The sequence below is a fragment of the Eumetopias jubatus genome, unplaced genomic scaffold, assembly GCF_037043125.1.
Source record: "Eumetopias jubatus isolate StellerSeaLion01/CBP00866 unplaced genomic scaffold, mEumJub1_p1.0 scaffold_10, whole genome shotgun sequence".
Taxonomy (NCBI): domain Eukaryota; kingdom Metazoa; phylum Chordata; class Mammalia; order Carnivora; family Otariidae; genus Eumetopias; species Eumetopias jubatus.
Window position 1 is genome coordinate 12,445,255 of NW_028274816.1, and position 27,100 is coordinate 12,472,354.

At 41.2% G+C, this 27,100-nt stretch overlaps 1 protein-coding gene across 1 annotated transcript in view; it reads right to left on the reverse strand.

The window, feature by feature from the left end:
- Nucleotides 1-3,055: 3,055 nt before the first annotated feature.
- Nucleotides 3,056-27,100, reverse strand: part of BBS2 (Bardet-Biedl syndrome 2) — a 39,591-nt gene continuing 15,546 nt past the window's right edge. The window contains exons 8-17 of the mRNA XM_028095184.2: nt 24,290-24,425; nt 23,909-24,048; nt 22,690-22,834; nt 22,431-22,602; nt 21,872-22,001; nt 20,431-20,562; nt 19,805-19,942; nt 18,574-18,686; nt 4,504-4,652; nt 3,056-3,506 (exon numbers count right to left, since the gene is read on the reverse strand). Coding sequence (XP_027950985.2) covers nt 3,400-3,506; nt 4,504-4,652; nt 18,574-18,686; nt 19,805-19,942; nt 20,431-20,562; nt 21,872-22,001; nt 22,431-22,602; nt 22,690-22,834; nt 23,909-24,048; nt 24,290-24,425 — 1,362 coding nt within the window. The 3' untranslated portion in view covers nt 3,056-3,399. The remainder of the gene's footprint in view (nt 3,507-4,503; nt 4,653-18,573; nt 18,687-19,804; nt 19,943-20,430; nt 20,563-21,871; nt 22,002-22,430; nt 22,603-22,689; nt 22,835-23,908; nt 24,049-24,289; nt 24,426-27,100) is intronic.

A 27,100-nucleotide genomic window follows, 5' to 3' on the forward strand; every position in this document is an offset into this window, starting at 1 on the left:
ACCAGTGTGTATTTCCTTATATGCCACTGACACTGAGTGAGAAAATGCAAAGCCCGTTAGAAGGGTCCTTGTGACACCAGCTTTCCATCCCTAATGAACTGAATGTTCCTGCAGAAACACACGATTTCTTTCTCTGATTGATGCAAAATCAGCTCATGTAGACAGTTCTGAAAACTACTTGGGAATCATCCATGTGACATCATTTTAGGAAAAGCAGATTTCTGTACCATACAAATAAAAAGATGAGTCAGGAGCTTCAGCATCTAGTGTGGGCAGGGGCCAGATGGGAAAGAGGCAAAATGCAAAACACCAAGCTGCAAACGGGTTCCTTACTGTACTTCAGTTTCAAAGTGAAAGCGGAGATAATTTAGTTCTGTGATCACAGGCCTCTGCACTGGCAGATTTGTAACTGCTAATTATAAACTTTGAAACATAAATAATGTTGGAACTCATTCTTGTAAAGCACTTCTAGGGTTGCATAATTGTTGTAAAGTCCCTAGTTCTGTGATGTTGGAAGCTCCTGATGGACTGGCTGAGGATAGGCAATTCCATGGAGAGCAGCAGGTGCTTCTCTGTGCTCAGAGCACTGGCTCAGCACCACTGGGAGGAGAAAGCTGATTGAGATGCAGCCCCTGTTCTCAGTAGAGGATTAACATCAATCTAAACACAGAATGTAATAAGGGTTAAGGAATAGCCACGGGAGGGGAAGATCTCCTGAGGAGAAAGCATTTGAGCCAAGTCTTGATGTATGTGGGTAGGAAGACATGTGGGAAATAATAAAAACCATACTCTTTCAAAAATATTGAGTACCTGAATTTGGCAGGGGGCGGGAGACTTTTTTTTAAAGGGATGCTCGAAAAATGACTTCAACGCTTTCTCCCAGATACCAGGATCCTCAAGATCAGCTTTTCAGTGAAGGCTCAGTGTTCAATTAAAGCTTCAACAAAACGCAGCAACAAAATAGAGTTCAAGCTGTGACTTCTTAGAAGGCCTCAGATTCTATCAGGATAGAAAAATATGGCAACAAAACAAAGAGGCAACTGATAACCAAATAGTTTTTCTCCTCCTTAGGCTGAACACGGTGACTTATAAGAGGAAAAGAGAAGGTAGAAGGTTTTATGAACATTTTCATCTCATCCAGTCTTTACATGACTGGGAACAGTTGGAATAGCAGGAAGGGCCATGGCTACTCGGTTTCAAACCCACACCAGCACTCACCAAGCTGTGAGACCCTGTAGAAAACATTCTGCCTCTCTGAGCTCAGTGATAAATACCAAGAGGATCAAATTAATGTGAAAATCATCATTTGTAACCTATAAGTCAGGACTATTTAAAGACATTCTACTGCAGGTCAACCCCTTCAAGACTTGCTATGAGTATTTTTAGGGCTAAGAAGGAAGCTTTTTGGCTGAAGAATAACTGAATGACCTTTGATGAGATTATTCTGTTAGGATATGACCTGAGCCAAAGGCAGACACTTAATGACTGAGCCACCCAGGTGTCCTGAATAGTGCCATACAATTTAAAACCAGCACCAACTAAAGATTTTAATCTCAAAACGTATAGGTTAGACTATGGTTAAAACAGAAAAAGACTCTGGGGCGCTTGGGTTGCTCAGTCGGTTAAGCATCTGCCTTCGGCTCAGGTCATGATCTCAGGGTCCTGGGATCGAGTCCCGAGTTCGGGCTCCCTGCTCAGCGGGGGAGCCTGCTTCTCCCCCTGCTTGTGCTCTCGCACTCTCTCTCTGTCAAATAAATCTTTTAAATTAATAAAGTTTTAAAAAACAAAAAGACTCAAGAGTGGAACTCGAGTTTTGCCAGTAGCTCTGTGACTCTGGCAAGTAATTAATCCCTGTGTCTCAGTTCCCTCATCTTTGAAGCACACAAAGAAGATGCTTTACTACTTTCAGGGATTATGAAAAATAATACAGTATATGTGGGTGTCTTGTTTTTTTTAAGATTTTATTTATTTGACAGAGAGAGCACAAGCAGGGGGGACAGTAGAGGCAGAGGGAGAAGCAGGCTCCCCGCTGAGCAGGGAGCCCGACATGGGGCTCGATCCCAGGACCCTGAGATCATGACCTGAGCCAAAGGCAGACGCTTAACCATCTGAGCCACCCAGGCGCCCCTATGTGGTGTCTTTTGAGCTTATAGGTTGAAAATGTTAAACAAAGGTATTCTAGGGCATAGTCTCATAAAAATTAGGATTCCACAAAGCTCACATTTCAGTAACAGAAGAGGTCAACCTAAATGCCTAAATGGAAGAAACTCGTAAGATTAATTTACCACAGGGGGACGGCCTGTCTTCCCCACTACTTAGGAATGCTGTTAAGAAGTGAAAACTAGCGAATGTTTTCGTCATTAAACCAGTCCTGGAATCTACCTGAAGGCAAAACTTTCATTCTTAGGGAAGGAGCTGCTAGCTGTTGGTACAGACACCAGCTTTCTCCGCCTTGCCGACACACAGCTGGTGATATTTCCTAGCCTCTCTGCAGTGAGGTGTGGCCATGTCAGCTGACAGAACGCAAGTAGGAATGATAATATGCTATTTCTAGATCACAGCTCTGAGAAAAGCTTTCCCTGTTCTACTGACTTGGACATAAATCACGGCAAGGCCTTCTCACATCGGGTTCCTGGTGCCATCAGCCCTTCATCGTATGCAATGAACGTGAAAATAGTCACCCGAATCCATTTCCTGAAACTCCTTTCTCTAGAGAACTCCAAGAAAGGCTGCCCTAGAGGATGACATGGCTGCATGATCACAGGAAGCGGGGTCCCTGAATAACTATAGAGACATCCTGACATAAATGAGAAATAAATGGGTCATTATGAACTTTGAGGTCTATTAGTTTCAGTAGCTAACATTACCCCCAACTAACAGATCAACTTCAACTGACTCTCCCTTAAATGCAGGTGTGTTGCGTATACCCACCCGTCAGTGATAAAAGGCACACAAATCCAATACCCATGCTTGTGTTTTCCTCCACATCATGCAAATGGTTTCCGCAATTCTAAGACGGTGGTGACTACAGTTAACACAAAGTGCAATTCCTAAGTTTTAATGAAAAAATTTTTAATTACAAATTCAATTACAATTTCAAGGAAGAAGATGTATCTATATATCTTATACCAATTTTACATACATACTGAAAAACTGAACTTTGAAGCCCTAACATTTTAAAAGTATTCCCCTCCTCTACACAAACCTGGTATTATTCGGTAACAGTGCAACTGATTCTAAACATAGAAAGGGATGCAGTGGTAGTCTGCATTTGTACCATTCACCAAGGCTATTGACATTCCCAGCACCTGGGTTCACCAGGATGTGATTCAAGCAAACTAGCCTCGATTTTTAGGGAAAAACCCTTTTTAGGAATTTCATTACCTATTCTTTCCTTTCCTAAGAAGAAGCTGTTCCCACCCGCATGATTCTGAACAGCGTGTTGATGTTGTTGCTTCGAATCGCATCCCGACAAGCAGTGATCACCTGGTTCTTTGGTTTTCCAACTGTGTGGGATGAAACATCAAATCAGTACAATCCAAAAGATGATTAAAAGTGAAATTATAAATCAGAGTCCAGCTTTAAAACAGCATAAAACTAGGGTAGAAAAGAGATATATGGTGGGCAAATTTAATTTGTCTTACCACTCTCTAAAAAAGGTAACTGTGAGGGAATTTATCACAAACCAAACCTAGGGACCATCTCAAACCTAGAAATGAAGTCAGTTTTATAGAAGAGAATCAAAGCATAGATCCACCTAACAGAAGATTATTTTTTTTTCCCTAAAGATTTTAAGTAATCTCTATACCCAACATGGGGCTCAAACTCATGACCCCGAGATCAAGAGTTGCATAGTCTTCATACTGAGCCAGGTGCCCAAGCAAAGAGTATTTTTTTTTAAAGATTTTATTTATTTGAGAGAGAGAATGAGAGAGAGAGAGCACGAGACGAAGAGGGTCAGAGGGAGAAGCAGACTCCCCGCTGAGCAGGGCACCCGATGCAGGACTCGATCCCAGAACTCCAGGATCATGACCTGAGCCGAAGGCAGTCGTTTAACCAAATGAGCCACCCAGGCGCCTGCAAAGAGTATTTTTCTAAAAGGAGGTCAAAGCATTGAGCCAAACAACAGATTTCAGGTATAAATCTCTGGCAATATTTCTGCTTCCTTTGATTTATTCTATGCTCTTTTTCTATATTTTAAGTTGGACACGTAGCTCATTAATTTTTAGTCTCCCTTTGTAAAAAACAGGTATATTTAAGGCTTTCCCCTTGGGTATATGTCACTAGGTTTTCCCTGGAGGTGCAGCAAAATCTAAGAAAAGGGGCTGAAAGTTTTCTTTCCCTCTGAAGTCTGCAGACTGACTAAAGCCAAACTGCGGCCAAGCTGGGTATCAAAGGTATGCTGCTGTCGGCCCCAGTATGAATTCTAGAAGCTACCACTAGCTCTAAGGGTTCTCACCCCCAAATTACAGACTACTTATAGTGCTACAAAAAGAGACTTACCCCGCAGACGACCAGCTCTTTGAATGGCCTGATTTACTGCTTTGAGGTTCCCCAGGAGCTCCATGTGGTTGTTACAGCGAATTTTGTATCCATTTAGCAAGTCTTTATTGAGGTCGTAGAGTTCCATGTAGCGGTTCTTCATGGTTTTCCTGTGTAATTCAACAGAAGTGTATTACCATCACTGTACCTCAATATGGCAGGCTGAGATGAAAACACTTGCAAATTTCTTACAGAAAGAAAACACCAAATTTTTAACTGAAATGTCTGCTTTGAAACATTGAGAAGTTCCTATCAAAATATCCCATTTCTTCCAGATACATGGAAGACAAGTGGCCCTTCTTGGTTAATTGGTCCATGGAACCGAGAATCATTAAGTGCCCACTGTGCTGGGGAGTAAGGAAAGGCAGGAAAGGCAAAAAGCTAGCTTCACAGTTTCTGATGAATATTCATTGGGCAAAAGTGACCTTATTCTTAATATTTTTAGACAACTAATAAATTCAGCTTCTGATTTTATCAAGGTTTTAAGAAATAAGCCTTAAACTTAAAACCACACTGAGACATTACTACACAACGATGAAAATGACTAAAATAAAATAAACTGATAAAGACAAATACTGGCAACGATGTAGAGCAACTGGAATGCTCCCGCCCCACTGATGGGAATGCAAAATGGTACAGCTACTTTGTAAAATGACTGCACAGTTTGTTTCAAGCTAAATACACACTTACTATGAAACCCACAAATCCCATTACAAGTATTTACCCAAAATAAGTGAAAACATGTCTGCAAAAAAACTGTACGCAAATGTTTATAGCAGCTTTGTTCACAATCACAGGAGTTTGGAAACAACCCAATTCAATCAGTGAGTGGATAAACAAAGTATGGTATATCCCTTCAGTGGAACAGTACTGTAGCCAGCAATAAAAAGTAACAAATTACTGACACAGGCAACAACATGGATGAATCTCGAAGGCATGAGGGTAAGTGGAAGAAGCCAGGCTCAAAAGGCACATACTATATGATTCCATGTATATGACGTTTTGGAAAAGGCAAAACTACAGGGAGAGAAATTGGATCAGTGGGTGCCAAGGACCAGAGGTGAGGGGGTTTGGGAGTACTGATGCAGAGAGGCACAAGGGTGCTGGAAATAGTCTACATCTTCACTGTGGCAATAGCAACATGGTTTTATATGTTTCTAAAATTTATGAACTGTAAACCTTAAAAGGGTGAATTTTCTGCTTGTATATAAGTTATATACCAACTAAGTTGGCTTTAAAAAATAAAAATATACATCTGAATCTCTAAATGAAATATAAATAATTCAGGAAAAAAGGGATTTAGAGGTTGGTGGTCACTTTCCTCCAGTTTAGCAATCAAATGCCTAAACAACACCTGACTGAAAAAAGAAAAAAAAAAAAAGAGAGAGAGAGTAGAAAAGGTGCCCTGGAGATAACGCTGGCCAGCAAAAGCAAAAGCCTAATATACCTCAAAGAACAGGAAGAAAATGAATTGCAAAGTAAGAGGCAAACAGTCTCAATTTACAAAGGATACAAATTCGCAACTGGAAAAATTAAACTATAACATAATTTAGTAAAGTAGAAGATTATAAAATCAATATACAAAACTTAGCAGTGTTCATATATTCAAACAAAAAAAAACAGAAGACGTAATGTGGAAGAAAGATCCTATTTACAACTGCAAAAATAAAACAGCTGGGCATAAACTTAACAAGAAATACTAATATCTACATGAAGGACCTAAAACATGACTGGAACACACGTAAACACATACCACGGTCTTAGAAGGCTAAACATCCTTGTAACAATGTCAGATCAAGTTCATAAATTTAACATGATCCCAAGAAAAACACCTATTTTTTTTTCTGGAGCTCAAAAAGATAAAGTTCACTGGAAAAGACAAGCCCAGTAGGCAGGAAGACCATAAAAAGGAAAACAACAGGGGCTGGGAGGAGGGGCACCTAGCCATACCAGAAAACATACAAAGTACCTATAAAGAAAAAAATAGTAGTGTCAAATGAAGAGACAAGACCAGTAGAACAGGATAAGGAATCCAGAAATAGACCCAAGTGCATATGGAAATAAGATACATGATAAAGGCAAGCATCTCAAATCATTGAGAAAAAATTGACTTTTAAAGTAATACTACTAAAACAGCACAGAAAAAGAGAAAACTGATTTTACCACTGTTATGCCAAACACCAGGATAAACTCCAACTGGAACAAAGACAAACGTAGAAGAGGAAAACATACAAATACTAAAAGAAAAAGAAATAGATGAATTATTCTATAACCTCGGGGTAGAAGTTTAATTAATGACCAATTTGACTATGTGAAAACTAAAAAGCTGCTACATGGCAAAAGCAAAAATAAATTTTAAAAAATCGAAGCAAAGGACAGATATAAATGACAAACTCTGCATCTCATATCACAATTAATATACCAATATATAAACACTCAAAATAATTAAGTAGTTAACACACGAAAAGAAATACAAATGGCCCTTAAAACAATGAAAAGAGGAGGGGGGCGGAGCAAGATGGAGGAGTAGGAGACCTGGATTTCATCTGGTCTCAGGAATTCAGCTGAATAGGGATCAAAGCATTCTGAACACCTACGAACTCAACAGGAGATCGAAGATAAGAAGAGTAACAATACTCTGAACAGAAAAGCGACCACTTTCTGGAAGGTAGGACGTGCAGAGAAGTGAATCCGAGGTGATATTCGGGAGGATAGACAGCGGTGGAGGGGGCCTCCGTCGGCCGCTTCTGGCAAGTGCTAGAGCCGCGGAGCACAAAATCGGAACTTTTAGAAGTCGGCTCCGCGGAGGGACGTCGCTGCAGTGGCTAAGCAGGGGGTGGAATCCTCCCGGGACAGTGTGGTCTCAGGACCCTCGGGGTCACAGAAAGACCGGGGGTGCCTGAGTGCGGCAGAGCTCCCAGGTATCGGAGCGGGGAAGCCGGCTGCAGAGACAGAGCCGAGGCGCGGGCTCTCAGCTCGGGGTTGCCATAAACTGTGATCTGCGGCCCAGTCGGGCCACTGCTCCTCCAGCAGGGACCCAACAAGCGGCAGAGCCAGGCAGACTCCCCTTCCTCCCCTGGGAAGAGGGGCGCGGAAGCGCACCGCAGGGATCTGCTGGGTTTGCAGACTCCACATGGGGTCGGGTGCCAGACAGAAACGCTCGATCACAGGCCGGGTGAGCACGGAGTGTGGCAGGAAACCAGGGAGACGGGAGTGACTGCTTTTCTCTGGGGACACACTGAGGAGCAGGGCCCCGAGTTCTCAGCTGCTCCGGCTGTAGATTGGGAGGCCACCATTTTCACCCTGGTCCTCCAAAGCTGTACCGAGAGCTTGCAGGGAACAAAAGCGCCCGAGAGCAAACCCAAGCAGCTTGCATAGCCCGGACTCACAAGAGCGGGGCAATTCCGCCTCCGGCAAAGACATTTGGGAACCACGGCAACAGGCCCCTCCCCCACAAGATCAGCATGAACAGCCAGCAAGCCAAGACCAAGTTTACCCATCAAGGAGAACCGGAGAACTCCAGCGCTAGGGGAATACTGCACATAGAATTCATGGCTTTTTTACCATAATTCATTAGTTTTTCAAAGTTAATTTTTTTAACTGTTTTTTTTTTATTTTTTTTTCCGTTTTTCAAGCAACATCTTATCAATCCCTTTTTTAAAAAAACATTTTTTATTTTTCATTTTTAGAGTCATATTTTTATCCCTTCATAGTAGTTACCCTTATTTTTGGAATATATATATATATATAAGTTGTTCTCTCTTTAAAATTTTGAGATACAATTTCTTCTAACAGATCAAAATATACCCTAAATCACTAGTGTATGGCTTTGTTCTATTCTTCTGCCTGATCACATTCTCTCCCTTTTTTTTTCTTTTTTCTTTTTCTTTTTAAATCTTCTTTCTTTTTAAAAACAACTTATCAATTCCTTTTATAAAATCTTTTATAATTTTCATCTTTACAGTCATCTGCCATCCCTTCATTGTATCAACCTTTATTTTGTACATATATAAGTCTTTCTTCCTTTAAAATTTTAGCAGGCACTTTCTTCTAACAGACCAAAATTATGCCCAAAAGCTAGTGTGTGGCACTGATCTATGCACTAGCCTGATCATATTTGATCATATTCTGTTTTTTTTTGTTTTGTTCTGTTTTTGTTTGTTTTTATCTTTCTTTTTCCTTTTCTTTTCTCTTCTTTCTTTCCCTTTCTTGTGCCCTGGTTTCAGGTCTTTTCTGATTTGTATAGAGTATATTTGCTGGAGACGTTGTTAACCTGTTAGCTTTCTGTTCTCTCATTCATCTGTTCTCCTCTGGACAAAATGACAAGAGGAAAAAAATCACCTCAGCAAAAAGAACAAGAGGTAGTACCGTCTGCCAGGGACCTACTCAATACTGACATTAGTACGATGTCAGACCTAGAGTTCAGAATCATGACTTTAAAGATACTAGCTGGGCTTGAAAAAAGTGTGGAAGTTATTAGAGAAACCCTTTCTGGAGAAATAAAAGAACTAAAATCTAACCAAGTCGAAATCAAAAAGGCTATTAATGAGGTGCAATCAAAAATGGGGGCACTAACTGCTAGGATAAATGAGGCAGAAGAAAGAATCAGCGATATAGAAGACCAAATGATGGAAAATAAAGAGGCTGAGAAAAAGAGAAACAACTACAGGATCACAAGGGCAGAATTCGAGAGATAAGCGATACGATAAGACGAAACAACATTAGAATAACTGGGATCCCAGAAGAAGAAGAAAGAGAGAGAGGGGCAGAAGGTATATTGGAGCAAATAATAGAAGAGAACGTCCCTAATGTGGGGAAGGAAACAGGCATCAAAATCCAGGAGGCACAGAGAATCCCTCTCAAAATCAATAAAAATAGGTCAACACCCTGACATCTAATAGTAAAACTTACGAGTCTCAGAGACAAAGAGAAAATCCTGAAAGCAGCTCGGGAGAAGAGATATGTAGCCTACAATAGTAGAAACATTAGATTGGCAACAGACCTATCCACAGAGACCTGGCAGGCCAGAAAGGACTGGCATGATATCTTCAAAGCACTAAACGAGAAAAATATGCAGCCAAGAATACTATATCCAGCTAGGCTGTCATTGAAAATAGAAGGAGAGATAAAAAGCTTCCAGGACAAACAAAAACTAAAGGAATTTGCAAACACAAAACCAGCCCTACAAGAAATATTGAAAGAGGTCCTCTAAGCAAAAACAGAGCCTAAAAGCAGCATAGATCAGAAAGGAACACAGACAATATACAGTCACAGTCACCTTACAGGCAATACAATGGCACTAAATTCATACCTTTCAATAGTTACCCTGAATGTAAATGAGCTCAATGCCCCAGTCAAAAGACACAGGCTATCAGATTGGATTAAAAAACAAGACCCATCCATATGCTGTCTGCAAGAGACTCAATTTAGACCCAAAGACACCCCCAGATTGAAAGTGAGGGGGTGGAAAACCACTGACCATGCTAATGGACACAAAAAGAAAGCTGGGGTGGCAATCCTTATATCAGACAAATTAGATTTTAAAACAAAGACTGTAATAAGAGATGAAGAAGGACACTATATCCTACTTAAAGGGTCTATCCAACAAGAAGATCTAACAATTGTAAATATCTATGCCCCTAACGTGGGAGGAGCCAATTATATAAGGCAATTAATGACAAAAGCAAAGAAACACATTGACAACAATACAATAATAGTGGGGGACTTTAACACCCCCCTGACTGAAATGGACAGATCATCTAAGCAAAAGATCAAGGAAATAAAGACTTTAAATGACACACTGGACCAAATGGACTTTACAGACATATTCAGAACATTCCATCCCAAAGCAACAGAATACACATTCTTCTCTAGTGCCCATGGAACATTCTCCAGAACTGATCACATCCTAGGTCACAAATCAGGTCTCAACCGGTACCAAAAGATTGGGATTATTCCCTGCATATTTTCAGACCACAATGCTTTGAAACTAGAACTCAATCACAAGAGGAAAGTCGGAAAGAACTCAAATACATGGAGGCTAAAGAGCACCCTACTAAAGAATGAATGGGTCAACCAGGAAATTAAAGAAGAATTTAAAAAATTCATGGAAACCAATGAAAATGAAAACACAACTGTTCAAAATCTTTGGGATACAGCAAAGGCAGTCCTGAGAGGAAAGTATATAGCAATACAAGCCTTTCTCAAGAAACGAGAAAGGTCTCAAATACACAACCTAACCCTACACCTAACGGAGCTGGAGAAAGAACAGCAAATAAAGCCTAAACCCAGCAGGAGAAGAGAAATCATAAAGATCAGAGCAGAAATCAATGAACTAGAAACCAAAAGAACAGTAGAACAGATCAACGAAACTAGGAGCTGGTTCTTTGAAAGAATTCACAAGATTGATAAACCCCTGGCCAGACTTATCAAAAAGAAAAGAGAAATGACCCAAATCAACAAAATCATGAATGAAAGAGGAGAGATCACAACCAACACCAAAGAAATACAAACAATTATAAGAACATACTATGAGCAACTCTATGTCAGCAAATTAGATAACCTGGAAGAAATGGGTGCATTCCTAGAGATGGATCAACTACCAAAATTGAACCAGGAAGAAATAGAAAACCTGAACAGACCTATAACCACTAAGGAAATTGAAGCAGTCATCAAAAATCTCCCAACAAACAAAAGCCCAGGGCCAGTTGGCTTCCCAGGGGAATTCTATCAGACATTTAAAGAAGAATTAATACCTATTCTCCTGAAACTGTTCCAAAAAATAGAAATGGAAGGAAAACTTCCAACCTCATTTTATGAGGCCACCATTACCTTGATCCCAAAACCAGACAAAGACCCCATCAAAAAGGAGAATTACAGACCAATATCCTTGATGAACATGGATGCAAAAATTCTCACCAAAATACTAGCCAATAGGATCCAACAGTACATTAAAAGGATCATTCACCATGACCAAGTGGGATTTATCCCTGGGCTGCAAGGCTGGTTCAACATCTGCAAATCAATCAACGTGATACAATACATTAACAAAAGAAAGAACAAGAATCATATGATCCTCTCAATAGATGGAGAAAAAGCATTTGACAAAGTACAGCATCCTTTCTTGATCAAAACTCTTCAGAGTATAGGGATAGAGGGTACATACCTCAATATCCTAAAAGCCATCTATGAAAAACCTACAGCGAATATCATTCTCAATGGGGAAAGGCTGAGAGCTTTTCCCCTAAGGTCAGGAACGCGGCAGGGATGTCCCATCTCACCACTGCTATTCAACATAGTATTAGAAGTCCTAGCCACAGCAATCAGACAACAAAAAGAAATCAAAGCCATCCAAATCGGCAAAGAGGAAGTCAAACTCTCACTCTTTGCAGATGATATGATACTGTATGTGGAAAACCCAAAAGACTCCACCCTAAAACTGCTAGAACTCATACAGGAATTCAGTAAAGTAGCAGGATATAAAATCAATGCACAGAAACCGGGGGCATTCCTATACACCAACAACAAGACAGAAGAGAGACAAATCAAGGAGTCAATCCCATTTACAATTGCACCCAAAACCATAAGATACCTAGGAATACATTTAACTAAAGAGGCAAAGGATCTGTACTCAGAAAACGATAAAATACTCATGAAAGAAATTGAAGAAGACACAAAGAAATGGAAAAACCTTCCATGCTCATGGATTGGAAGAACAAACATTGTGAAGATGTCAATGCTACCTAGAGCAATCTACACATTCAATGCAATCCCCGTCAAAATACCATCCACCTTTTTCAAAGAAATGGAACAAATAATCCTAAAATTTGTATGGAACTAGAAGAGACCCCGAATAGCCAGAGAAATATTGAGAAAGAAAAGCAAAGCTGGCGGCATCACAATTCCGGACTTCCAGCTCTATTACAAAGCTGTCATCAAGACAGTAGGGTACTGGCACAAAAACAGACACATCGATCAATGGAACAGAATCAAGAGCCCAGAAATGGACCCTCAACTCTAGGGTCAACTCATCTTTGACAAAGCAGGAAAGAATGTCCAATGGAAAAAAGACAGTCTCTTCAACAAATGGTGTTGGGAAAATTGGACAGCCACATGCAGAAGAATGAAACTGGACCATTTCCTTACACCACACACAAAAATAGACTCCAAATGGTTGAAAGACCTAAACGTGAGACAGGAGTCCATCAAAATCCTAAAGGAGAACACAGGCAGCACCCTCTTCGACCTCAGCCGCAGCAACTTCTTCCTAGAAACATCGCCAAAGGCAAGGGAAGCCAGGGCAAAAATGAACTATTGAGATTTCATCAAGATAAAAAGCTTTTGCACAGCAAAAGAAACAGTCCACAAAACCAAAAGACAACCGACAGAATGGGAGAAAATATTTGCAAATGACATATCAGATAAAGGGCTAGTATCCAAAACCTATAAAGAACTTACCAAACTCAACACCCAAGGAACAAATAATCCAATCAAGAAATGGGCAGAAGACATGAACAGACATTTTTCCAAAGAAGACATCCAAATGGCCAACAGACACATGAAAAAGTGCTCAACAACACTTGGCATCAGGGAAATCCAAATCGAAACCTCCATGAGATACCACCTCACAGCCGTCAGAATGGCTAAAATTAACAAGTCAGGAAACGACAGATGTTGGCGGGGATGTGGAGAAAGGGGAACCCTCCTACACTGTTGGCGGGAATGCAAGCTGGTGCAACCACTCTGGAAAACAGTAATGGAGGTTCCTCAAAAAGTTGAAAATAGAGCTACCATACGATCCAGCAATTGCACTACTGGGTATTTACCACAAAGATACAAATGTAGGGATCCGAAGGGGTACGTGCACCCCGATGTTTATAGCAGCAATGTCCACAATAGCCAAACTGTGGAAAGAGCCAAGATGTCAATCGACAGATGAATGGATAAAGAAAATGTGGTATATATACACAATGGAATATTATGCAGCCATCAAAACGAATGAGATCTTGCCATTTGCAACGATGTGGATGGAGCTGGAGGGTGTTATGCTAAGTGAAATAAGTCAATCAGAGAAAGAGATGTATTATATGACCTCACTGATATGAGGAATTCTTAATCTCAGGAAACAAACTGAGTGTTGCTGAGTGATGGGGGGTGGGAGGGATGGGGTGGCTGGGTGATAGACATTGGGGAGGGTATGTGCTATGGTGAGCGCTGTGAATTGTGCAAGACTGTTGAATCACAGATCCGTACTTCTGAAACAAATAATGCAAGATATGTTAAGAAAAAAGAAAAAGAAGAAGATAGCAGGAGGGGAAGAATTAAGGGGAGTAAGTCAGAGGGGGAGAGGAACCATGAGAGACGATGGACTCTGAAAAACAAACTGAGGGTTCTAGAGGGGAGGGGCGTGGGGGGATGGGTTAGCCTGGTGATGGGTATTAAGGAGGGCACGTTCTGTGTGGAGCACTGGGTGTTATGCACAAACAATGAATCATGGAACACTATATCAAGAACTAATGATGTAATGTATGGTGATTAACATAACAATAAAAAAATTTTTCAAAAAACAATGAAAAGATGTTCAACACTGCTCACAATAAAACAAAATGAAAACCACAATGAGACCATTTCTTACCCACTGAGTTGGTAAATATCTGAGAGTGTGCACTGGCAAGGCTGAAGAGAAACAGGCACTCTCAGATATCACTGATGAGAATGCAAAATGATATCACACCTATGGAGGAGAATTTGCCAATATCTTGCAAAATTCTGTATGCAAGTTATCATTTACTCTGGCAATTCCATTTCAGGACTTTTTCCCAAAAATATCTCGGCAAAAAGATGAAAAAACTTATGTAACAAAGCTATGGGCTGCAGCGTCATCTATAAGAGCAAAAGAGCAATCCGAATAGGGGGGGCTGGCTGAATAAGCACCCAGAGAATGGGTATCATACAGCTGTAAAAACAACAAGTATCATCTCTGTACATGACTGTGAAGTGACTGCAATATTTTTAAGTGTAAAAAAGCCAGGCGGAGAAGAGTAATGTGCAATGATTTACCTCATGAGGGAGGAGATGTGAATGTGTGTATACGTGTATGTGTGTGTGTGTGTGTGTGTGTGTGTGTTCAAATTTTGACTGGTTATGTACAGTGAGAGGGAGGGAACAGGATGAAGATAACAGAAATTAGAAGTTAGACTTTTCTGTACATTGTTTTTTGGGCTGACTTTGGAACCACATAAGGGTTTTAATGAATGTGTAATAAATTAAATCAAAAAGGAAAAAATGTCAGTTCCCACAAGACCAAAGGCAAAATGAGCCAACTGAAGCCAACTATATATCAAATTTGTAGCAAAACCAAAAGAGGGAAATTATTTCAAATATAATAATTTGACCAAAACTCCCCACTGGAATATACTCTAAAGACACAAAAAAACTAGAAAAAAAGTTTTTACTGTTTTCACCAATCATACTGTTGATGGTAATATTGGTATTATTCTAGCAAATACTCATGTGGATACTGGTTAGAGCCTTGAGTTCCAATGTAAGAAAGAAGAGATACAGCTTTAAAATCAAAGCTAAGAGCCTACATTCATAAATTTGAAATGGAAACAGTATGAACTCACGATAGTCTCTCATTAAAAATATACATATTTCCTGGCTCTATCCATTGAAAAGTCCTAGAAACAGTAACCAACCTCGTGGCAATGAGCACCTCTAATGTGCAAACTATGATCTCTAAATACCATTTCCCACTAAAAAGAACCAAGGCTCTTTAGAGAAATGGCTGATTCCTGATTCAGAACAGATGTACCAAATAAGCCTAAAACATCCTGTACGAGAAAACAAGGACCTAACAGAAATATTGGCTATGTCCAAAGGTAGCTGTAGCCAACCTGAAAAGGTTTCCACTGGCCAAAGACAGCACAATTTTTTTTTTTTAAAGATTTTATTTATTTATTTGAGAGAGACTGAGAGATAGAGAGCACGAGAGGGAAGAGGGTCAGAGGGAGAAGCAGACTCCCTGCTGAGCAGGGAGCCCGATGCGGGACTCGATCCCGGGACTCCAGGATCATGACCTGAGCCGAAGGCAGTCGCTTAACCAACTGAGCCACCCAGGCGCCCAAGACAGCACAATTTAGACATCATACAGAATAACAAAAATGGATTGAAGCACATTAAATATGTTAAAATACGAGTTTATAAGGAATTAAAAATCTCACTGGTCAACATGGAGGATGCTAGAGAACCAACTCATTATTTTATTATTATTAATACATATTTCTTTTATTTAAGTAGGCTCCATGCCCAGCATGGAGCCCAACGTGCGGCTTGAACCCTGAGATCAAAACCTGAGTTCAGGGACGCCTGGGTGGATCAGCCAGTTAAGTGTCCGCCTTCAGCTAAGGCCACTAACCCAGGGTCCTGGGATCAAACCCCACGTTGGGGTCCCTGCTCAGCGGGAGTCTGCTTCTCCCTCTCCCTCTGTCCCTCCCCCTGCTCATGTGCGCACACACTCTCTCTCTCTCCCCCTCTCTTTCTATCAAATAAATAAATAAAATCTTAAAGAAAAAAAAAACCCTGAGCTCAGATCAAAAGTTGGATGTTCAACCGACTGGGCCACCCAGGCACCCCCCACTCATTATTTTAAAGCTGATAAATAATCTGTCTTTCCTTACAAACAATACCTCAGGGTGGCGACTGGGTGGCTCAGTCTTTAAGCATCTGCTTAATTCGGCTCAGGTCATGATCCCAGGGTTCTGGGATCGAGCCCCGCATCGGGCTCCCTGCTCCATGGGAAGCCTGCTTCTCCCTCTCACTCTGCCCCCTGCTTGTGTTCTCTCTCTCGCTGTGTATCTCTCTGTCAAGTGAATAAACAAAATCTTTAAAAAAAAAAAAAAAAAACACAATACCTCAGGGAACCAAATGGTCATTAATCCATAAGGGAATGTTAGCTAAAAAATGAAGAAAAAGTAACAGAATATCACTGTTTTGCAAACTCCAAAAGAAATAATAGATCTAGGCAACAGTCATCAATGATTGATAATAGAATAGAAAGACACAACCAGGCATTATATGCTCCCTCATGGAAGTACAAAGCACCACTTAAGAAGTATTCATGCCTTGGGACGCCTGGGTAGCTCAGTCAGTTAAGCGTCTGCCTTTGGCCTCAGGTCATGATCCCAGAGTCCTTGGATCGAGTCCCACATGGGGATCTCTGCTCAACAGGGAGTCTGCTTCTCCCTCTCCCTCTACCTGCCGCTCCCCCTGCTTGTGCTCTCTCTCTGACAAATAAATAAATAAAATCTTAAAAAAAAAAAGAAGACGTATTCGCGCCAAAAAAATTGAACCTGAATCTGATCATGCCTCTACATCTACCTAGCACTCCAACAGAATTACAGGGGACAAAAGAATACTACTAAACATTACCACAAGGGTACAACCAGCAAAATCCAAAATGGGAAACCACAGAAGAGGGAGAGGGCTGGGAAAAAGAGCAAGAAAACATGTGGATTACAAGAAACTTAATCTTTGGTTTTCGCTTGAAAAAACCAACTTAAAACACACACACACACACACACACACACACACACACACACACACACACACAACTGGGAAAATTAAACGCTGACTAGGTTATTTTGTGATACTAAGAAATTCTTTTCAGGGGCACCTGAGTGGCTCAGTAGGTTAAGCAGCTGCCTTCGGCTCAGGTCATGATCCCAGGGTCCTGGGATCAAGCCCCGCGTTGGGCTCCCTGCTCAACGGGAGGCCTGCTTCTCCCTCTCCCTCTGCCTGCTCTACCTACATGTGCTCTCCATCTCTCTGTCAAATAATAAATAAAATCTTTAAAAAAAAAAAAGAAATTCTTTTTCTAAGTGTGATAATGTGGTTATTGTTTTTTTTAAAGGCTCACTATCTAGAATATCTGTGGCTGAAAGGATACAATGTCTGGAATCTGCTTCCAAATTTAGCCCAGTGCCTGGGAGAGGAAGGTGAGTGCAGCAAAAAGACCAGACGGGCCAGTAGGTGATGACTACTGAAGCCAGGTGGCAGGTATAACGGAAATCACTATATTACTTAATCTGCTTTTGTATGTGTTTGAAATTTTCAACAATATGATTATTTCAAAAATCACTTACTTCTGAGCAACACCATTTTAATATATGCTAATAACTCAGGCCATTCAGGAAAAAGACAAGCAGCCACCCTGGGCAAACTCTTGCCTGTAATGTAGGCACAGAAACTTCAACTATCACTGGTTACCGATTTTACTATCTCCACCTCAGTCACTCTGAGTGCCAAGATAAATTCTGCAAGAAGCTACATCTGCACATCTTTAACGGTTTTACTGTAAAGTGTAATACACATTCGGAAAAGTTCACAGAACGAATGTTTGTACACCAGGCCCAGAAACGGGACTCTGCCACATCCCTGAAGCTCCCCGACGGGCTCTTTCTAAACACAGTCCCTCCTGCCCTAAGAGAGAATACTGTCTTAGATGATAATCTCTTCCCTGCATTTCCTTATAGATTCTTCATCTTGGTATGCTTCCCAAATGATATACGCTAGTGTTGTTTCCCAACTATATAAAAGGAAGCATTCTGTACACATTCTCTCGAGTCTTACTCCTTTCAATCTCCATTATGCCTCTAAGATTTGTCCGTGTTGTCACATGTCATCGAGACAGATGCATTCTCATTGCATGTCATAGCCCACTGTGCAATTATACCATAGTTCAGCCATTATATTGTTGATGCCAGTTTAGTCTGTTTCCACTTTGGGATACTTATGAACATTCTTGTACAAATATCCTGGTTTATATGTCGACACAAGTTTCTCTAGGTTATAAACCAGGAGTAGAGTTACTGGGTCATAGAGAATGCCCATTTCCAACTTCACTAACAATGCCAATTTATTCTCCAAAGTTACTGTACCAATTTATACTCCTACCGGTAGCATTTCAGAGTTGCTATTCCATATTATTGATATTTTTAACCTTGCACCTGTCCTAGCCTGGTAAATACTCACATGTTCCTCATCAGACGAGCATCTTCAGCTCGGACCAGCAAACTTCGGATCAGGTTAGAATTATCAGCCATCTCAGCACTGAGCTTCTGATGCACTGAATGATATTCATCCACCTGAAGACCATGAACACTCAGGAATTAAAAAGACCTCACAGACTTGGTGAAAACTAGTCAGATTGAGAAGACACTCTCGGCCATACACAGAGGCCCTTCTCTTTCCCGTTTACCTGTATCATCTCGACTGTCCCCCACTGTTTCACTTCCTCATCAATGAAATAATTAGTCTACGCTGCCTCCAATATGCAAGCTGACATTCCATCTGGATCTTTCCATGTCTTACCACCGGGAGCCCTAGCAACATACATAATATTTTAGAGATCTGGGGTAAGAATATGGTTATAATTTAGGGCCAGTCACGATCCTTTTCTTTTTTCTTTTGAATTTGGGCTGTTGGAAAGCACTGAACCAACACAGCAACGGAACTACAGCAGATAAGTGAAGGGCTAGCAAAGGAAAAGGTTAATATGACATATTTTTAAAAAGTATTCCCCTAGGGCGCCTGGGTGGCTCAGTTGGTTAAACGACTGCCTTCGGCTCAGGTCACGATCCTGGAGTCCCGGGATCGAGTCCCACGCCGGGCTCCCTGCTTAGCGGGGAGTCTGCTTCTCCCTCTGACCCTCTTCCCTCTCGTGCTCTCTATCTCTCATTCTCTCTCTCTCAAATAAATAAATAAAATCTTTAAAAAAATAAAAAAATAAGAAAAAATAAAAAGTATTCCCCTAAACCAAACAAAGAAAGCAGGGTGGTCTAGAGCTAAAGCACTCACTTTTATGAAAGAAATCCTCTAACTAGTGAGCCCTCTAAAACTAGTTGAAGGGGACACCTGGGTGGTTCCGTCATTATGCGTCTGCCTTCGGCTCAGGTCATGATCCCAGGGTCCTGGGATCGAGCCCCGCATCGGGCTCCCTGCTCAGCGGGAAGCCTGCTTCTCCCTCTCCCACTCCCCCTGCTTGTGTTCCTGCTCTCACTGCCTCTCTGTCAAATAAATAAAAAATCTTTAAAAAAATAAATAAAATAAAACTAGTTGAAGTTTAACAATTCTCAAAAATTCTTTAAACATGACTGTCATTGTAACATACACACGTTTGGGGTATCATTCATCTCCTAAGAGAAACATTTCAAATTTATGACACTACCACGTTCTCACAAAAGCATCCAGTGGGTGACCTCACCTTAACTAGCACCTTTCGTAATTCCTCAAAGTAGACAGGGAAATCTGCTTCTACTTGAAGGTCTTCAACAGCAAAAAATGATGCCATCGACTGGATGATATCACCAGCCAAATCAATATCATCAGTATTTACAGTGATCTATCCAGGGGAAAAAAAAGAGACAAGCTTAGCATCCTCAATGCTAACAACAAACCCAGGTGAAACAGTACCAGAATTTCCCCATATTCAACATATTTACTGAACCTAAATGTGGTGGTAAATAAGACAGGGGTTAGCCCTGGAGGAAATTACAAACCAGGTGAGTCACACTTCTAGCAGCCGGCTAAAAGATCAATTGTCTGGCCTTGTAAACTGAACAACAAAATCATTCAAACACTGAAAATGTTTTTGTTCACCTCTGTATCCCCATTTCTTCCCGACTCAGAAAAGGAAGGGCTGAAAGAAAGGATGGAGGAAGACAGAACACCACCACTCTAGATTACACCCCAGTGTCTAAAACAATTAACAATAACAGACTACACTGAAACACATGGTTTTACAACGTTGAGACTGGTGCCACCCACCTTACCTTGCACTGAATGGTCAACAGTCCATAAGAAATCTATGCCCGTGACAGTAAACGTTACCTCTCCACTAAGCTTTATCTTTATATACAGCTGGCCACCGTTCCGTAAGGAAGTGAAACACACTTGAAATGGAGCATTTTGAATGTTAGTGTCTTCTGGTAACAGGAAGTTCTGGTTGAGCCATAAAACAACCTTAAAAATTAATAGGATGAAATGAACTTACATTTTTAAAGGACATTCTTTTTTTTTTTTTAAGATTTTATTTATTTATTTGAGAGAGAGAGAGAGAATGAGAGATAGCACGAGAGGGAAGAGGGTCAGAGGGAGAAGCAGACTCCCCGCTGAGCAGGGAGCCCGATGCGGGACTCGATCCCGGGACTCCAGGATCATGACCTGAGCCGAAGGCAGTCGCTTAACCGACTGAGCCACCCAGGCGCCCTTTAAAGGACATTCTTAAGAATTACCCTTCTTTCTAGATTTATTGCTTGATTAAAAAAAGAATTATACTTCACACCCCCTCCCACCAAGAACACACTAATCACACTCCTTTTTCCCACCCCATACATGATCTCAAGTAACATTCATAATGTCTGGCCCCACAGCATGCATGACTTTAGAGCATTTTCAGTGTAGACATAATCTTATATGGAATGTAGGAACGCTTCGGGTATGATGCTAAGTCTGTTTATACAGTAGCTCTTCTGTGGTTATATCCTGGACAAACTATTCCATTCCACCCTTTGAACAAAATTTAAAATGAAGTATGCATGCAAACGCAGGAGAGACAGACACGGAGATACACCCACACAATAAGGAAAAAGTAAGTTTTAATATTCGTAAGAAGAGCGGTACTTACACGGGTAGCAGCACAAGGTCCATGTAAGAATCTACGTTAGAATCTACGTGACTACAAACCTCCCTGAGATTTCTGAAGTCCAGCCAAGGTTAAAGGCTACTAGTATTAGTCTTTTACCCTGTAAAAGGTACTGTCACACAAAGTTTGTAATCTGCAGGGGCCCCCTGTGAGGTGGGACCCTCCTCCCTTACAGATAAGGGCATTGAGGCCCGGACTGGTGAGGCCTGACAGCACTAAGAAAATCACGAAGAATTTAATTAGTTAAGGTAGCATCTGAACCCAAAATGTTCCCAGCTCTAACTCCCACTCTCTTTCCATTCCGAAGCAGGTTCCTCGTGGAACTCTGGATCAGGACAAGTACACCAAGACCATGACAAAAGAAAGAGAGGAATTCAAAGCTGGTGAGAATTTACCTGTAACTAAGGATTGCTAAAGTAAATAAGGTATGTGTTTTTTCAAAGTGAGAGGAGATATTCTAGCAGTATGTTCATCAGAGGTCATAAGCCAACACCAAACTACCTACCTCTTTCATTTCATAATTACTGCTACCAAATAACTCATTCATGTCATTTCCCCCTTCTATGAAAGAACATCCAAAGGGTTCTAAAGTGCAAAAACATTGAAAGAGAAAAGCCTGACACTCACCCTCTGTGCCCGTTCTGCAATGACAAAGTTGACATAGCTGAGTGGCTCTCTGGCAGGGTCGGGGCTGGTCAGCGCATACATGGAGAAGCGGGGAAGCTGTCTTGTCAGTTCAAACACATGAAACTGGGTGCTATGGTCAACCAATGGAGCACAAGAAGAGAAATGGGTTGTGTGGAATATTATTTCAAAATGCAAGGCCCAGAAAATAACTATAAAGTCACTACTGGGTCATCGAGTTGTTATTTGTGGGTTTCGCTGAAGGGGAAAAACCCAAAAACCTTGAGCATTAAGTACTACTACAGTAATGGAGTTTGGGATTAGCCAGAACATGAGTCTTATACATACACACAGACATGCACCAAGGGTTTAAAATGCCCTTTTTTTATTTTTGAAAGATTTCAAATTTGGGAAGTAAAAGTCATGGGAAATCTTACCTGGGTGGGTAGAACCATCAGATGGCTCCTTTGGCCCCCCCAAAATCCGTGGCACAACAGAAAATCTACCCATTTGCCCTCCTCTAAGTGCTGGCTAGAAATGAACTGTGATTGCAGAGAGTCACCTGCTTCTGTAACCCACGAAGGTTTTCAAGTGCAGATCCACAGGGACATCTTTGGGAGGCGTAATTGGGATGCGGATGGAGCTGGAAAGGTTGTGAATGCTGGGGTGTACCACGTGGCTTTCACCTAGAAAAATTCCCTCGGCAAAAATCAATACCGCTCGGATGATGGTGTCTACAGAGAAGAAAGAAAACGGCAGTTCAAGAACCACTCCAAGATGGCAAAGGTATCCACAGACACCAGCTATAAATAATTTCTTACCATTAGAGGTGGAAATACACAATTCTGCATGAGCAGCCTGGGTCTCATGCCCCAGATTGACCGAGAGGGCGGTGTGCAGCTTGGTATTGGCTGGGATGATACCCCGAAGTCCATCAGCCTCACTCTGTGGACTGCTCAATTCAGCCTGCAAAACATGCCCCCACTTCCAACTCAGTCACCAAAGCAGTGAACTAATGTCAATTTTAAATAATATGGTTATTCGGCTTCAAAAGATTGACTCCCAACCATCTGATATTAATCTGATTCTTTAGAATTCAGAGGACTCACCTCATTATCACTCCCTTTCTCTACCCAGCCTCTTCCCAAGGGAAAAATTCCCTGTCCCTTTCTGTGGTTCAGGTTCACTGTACCCCACCATGCCTTTTATAGTTTTGGGGTTGTTCTTTTTTTTTTTTTTAAGATTTTATTTATTTGACGGAGAAAGACACAACAAGAGAGGGAACACAAGCATGGGGAGTGGGAGAGGGAGAAGCAGTTTTCCTGCCGAGCAGGAAGCCCGATGTGGGGCTCGATCCCAGGACCCTGGGATCATGACCTGAGCTGAAGACAGTCGCTCAACGCCCCTGGGGTTGTTCTTTTAAACAAGCAAAATTAATTCACTTAATAATAAATTCAAATACAATTACCCATGACAAGACAAATTAAAGTCCTACCTCCCAGCTCATCCTCCAGCCAGGCTTGGTACACACACACACACACACACACACACACACACACACACACACTCACAGACACAGGTTTTGTAGTTGTCAACTTTTATGTTGTTTTTGAAAAAGGTAAGAGATACTCTATACATATTGTTCTTGCATTTTTTCACTCAGTAAGGCCATAGATATCTTTCTGTATCAGTCCAACTACATATGCCTCATTCTCCTGAGCTGCTTAATATCCTCCAGCACACTCCTTACTACTGATCAACATTTCAGTTGCTTCCAACTGTTCACTGCCACAGTGCTACCGTAAATGTCTTTGAACACGTGTGCAAATATTTCTATAGTTCAGCTGCATGGAAGTGGGATTTCCAGATTAAAGGATACGTGCCTTCTCCCCTATGACCCTGGCAAAAAGGCCAAAGCAATCCGTGCTTCCGCCAGTGGGCAGGAGGGGCTAACACTCAGTCTTCCTTCACATTTGCCATTCCCACCTCTCCAGACTCCCACTTGCCCTAAGGAAAATTTCCGTTTCCATGAGGTCCTACCTTGGTGTTTTCCTCATAGTTGCGGAGTTCCAGCAACAGATTCTGTTTTTTCTGACTCAGCTCTCGGATCAGGTCCTGCTCTACGCTGGTGTCCATGAGGTTCCCTCTCATCTCCGCTGTGCCTGGCAGGTAGCCCCGGACTGCACAACAGGAAAAAAACCCTCACCGCATGGAAGAATACCGCAGCATAGCCAGCTCTACTTTTAAATCAACTGTGTGTTCTTAAAAACCAAAAACCTAAGTTCTCATCCCCCGCAACAAGGTGACTTTATTAGGATCCAAGGATATCCATACAAACACTTTATAGTGAAATGTCCTGGTATACTGACCCAATCAAATTGAAAATCTGACTTTTCAAGGATTTTTCCCATCCCAATTTACTTTCCCCATCCACTGCACAGCAGATGAGCTGTGTGTGACCGTCCATCCGGTAATCTCCCTCCAGCACACCAGCAATTGCAGAAGAAAAGTTGTCTTTAAAGATGACCTCCCCAGTTCGGTCACTTCGAGCATCAACCTAAAAATAAAATAAGAACTTGAAAAATAGCTTATGCTTTATTTAAAACACACACACACACACACACACACAAAATTTTAAAGTCAGAATCAGCTCTAAAGGTCAGCTAGTCTAGCAGTTTTCAAGAGTGCTCCATGGAGCCCCATAGCTTCTCAGGAGACACCTATGATCCCTGGGGCTAAGGGGACCATAAGGGGCCACAACCAGCTACTTTCTTCTCTTTAAATAAAAGCTGTTTTGCTACTGGCCTTTACATAATGTCATTTGGAGAAATGGGTTGCCAGTTCATATACAGAGAATAGGGCAGGTCCAAAATGTCTGGGTTCAGATTCCAGCTCTGCCACTTACTATCTGTGGCCTTAAGAAAGCCTCTTATCCACTCCCTGCTTGGTCTCTTCATTTGGGGGTCAAGAACAAGAACCTGAAGAAAATAACCATACCTACACCCCACAGGGTTGGAATGAGACCTAAAGAAGTTAACACAGTAAAGCACTTAGAACAGGGGCACCTGGGTGGCTCAGTCGTTAAGCGTCTACCTTAGGCTCAGGTCATGATCCCAGGGTCCTGGGATCAAGCCCTGCGTTGGGCTCCCTGCTCAGCGGGAAGCCTGCTTCTCCCTCTCCCGCTCCCCCTGCTTGTGTTCCCTCTCTCGCTGTCTTTCTCTCTCTGTCAAATAAGTAAATAAAATCTTTAAAAAAAAAAAATAAAGCACTTAGAACAGAGTCTGGCACATAGATGTATACAGGAAATGTGAGTTCTATATAAAAACGTTATCTTTATCATCTGTGCATATAAATTATATTTACATCTAAAGTTTGAAAAACACCAAACACCAAGCTAGCTCAACCTTCCTTCATATAACCTTTTATAATAACCCTGTTTAAGAGTCTCTCTTCCATGTAAAAACTATTGAGATACCCCAGCGAGCCCTCCCATCCTGAGTCTCCCCTTCCCAAGAAAGGCAAATAAATAAATGATCAGAAACAAATGAACCCAAAAAACAACAATGAAGGATAACCACTTAAAATGATGACTTTTGTTTCAAGCAAGAACAAGTGTTATCAATAAAAGGGTAGCTATAGAAAATCTGGTAGAGCAATCATTTCAATGGCCAGTGCCATTCACCATTTTTGTCTGTTCATGAACATCCTTCTGGGCAAAACTTCACAACAACCACAACCAAAATAAAGTCATTTAGGTCACAGCCTACTACTAGCTCCTACCCCTTGTCTGGAGAATGTCACATTCAAGTATCCATGCTCTCAACAACAACATGTAAGCCTGATAATTACCAATGCTAAGGTTTGTGAAGTAATGAATGGTCTGTATTTACCAAAGCCCTTAGCACATTAACTCTCAGGGCCCCTGGATGGCTTGTCGGTGGAGCATGCAATTCTTGATCTCGTGGTCCCGAGTTCGAGCCCCATGTTGAGTGTAGAGATTACTTAAAAAAAATAACAACCCTCTAACTCAGACTGAACTGAACTTACTTCTGCATTTACACAGTATTTTACAAATAAGAGTTCATTTACTAAGAAGCAAGGCTACAAATTAATATTTCTCTGGATATTCTGCTCTTTGCTTTATCCAACATGGAGGTTTTGCCCTGGAGCAGAGAATGGCCCTCCAACTCAACAAACGACCTACTAAAGGTAAAGTTAATCGGCTGTTTACATTCATTTGGTATTTCTGCACCTATATTCACATGCTGGATCTGTATATTTCCCTTTTGTATGCTATTTCTGCTAAGTGTAGATATCAGTTTTTCTACTTATATAATGAACTGTGTTAATTTTCTTATCTTTTTTTATGTTCTGGAACAGATTATATAATAGAAATTCCTTAAAATTTTGAAAGCATTTAACTCTAAAAACATCTAGGTCCGGAGTCACATTTGAAGGTAACTTTTTATTTTTAAGGTAACTTTTGATAACTTCTCAAGTCTAGTGATTTCTAATTCTTGACTCAATCATAGTAATTTAATTTATATTTATAATTTATATTTATTTTCCCCCAGAATACGGTCCATTTTACAATTTTCATGTTTCTTCCTAAAGAACACAATCTTCCCCTATAATTTTTTTATTTTTTATTTTTTTTAAAGATTTATTTATTTGCAAGAGAAAGAGAGAAACTATGTACACAGTGGGAGGGACAGAGGGAGAGGGAGACAGAAAGACAATCTCAAGCAGACGCCCCACTGAGTGCAAAACCTGGATGGGGGGCTCAATCCCATGATCCTGACATGATGACCTGAGCTGAAATCAAGAGTCAGACGCTCAACCAACTGAGCCACCCTGGCACCCCAGTCTTCCCTTATCATTTTTAATGTCCACGCCAAAGACAAAACCAGGTAAAGAAGCAGGAACCAACACAACAGTTCTATAGAACCTGTTCTTCACACAACACCAGAGGAAGGTTACAAGGTCCTGGCCAAAAGCAAAGAAAAACTAAAGAAGAAAAGGCAGGAATTAGCTGATCTCCTTTAGGCAATCCAGCACTGTCACGCAAAAAAGCTAGGGCAAATGGTACCCATGGAGATCTGGCAGCTACTTAGACAGTTTCTAACAAGACAATCCTGACTTGCCAGAAGTCTGCAGAAAATTCTGATTTGAACTTAAAAAAGGAAAGAAAGCAGAAAGATTGTATTTTGAATTTTATGGCTGGGAAAACAA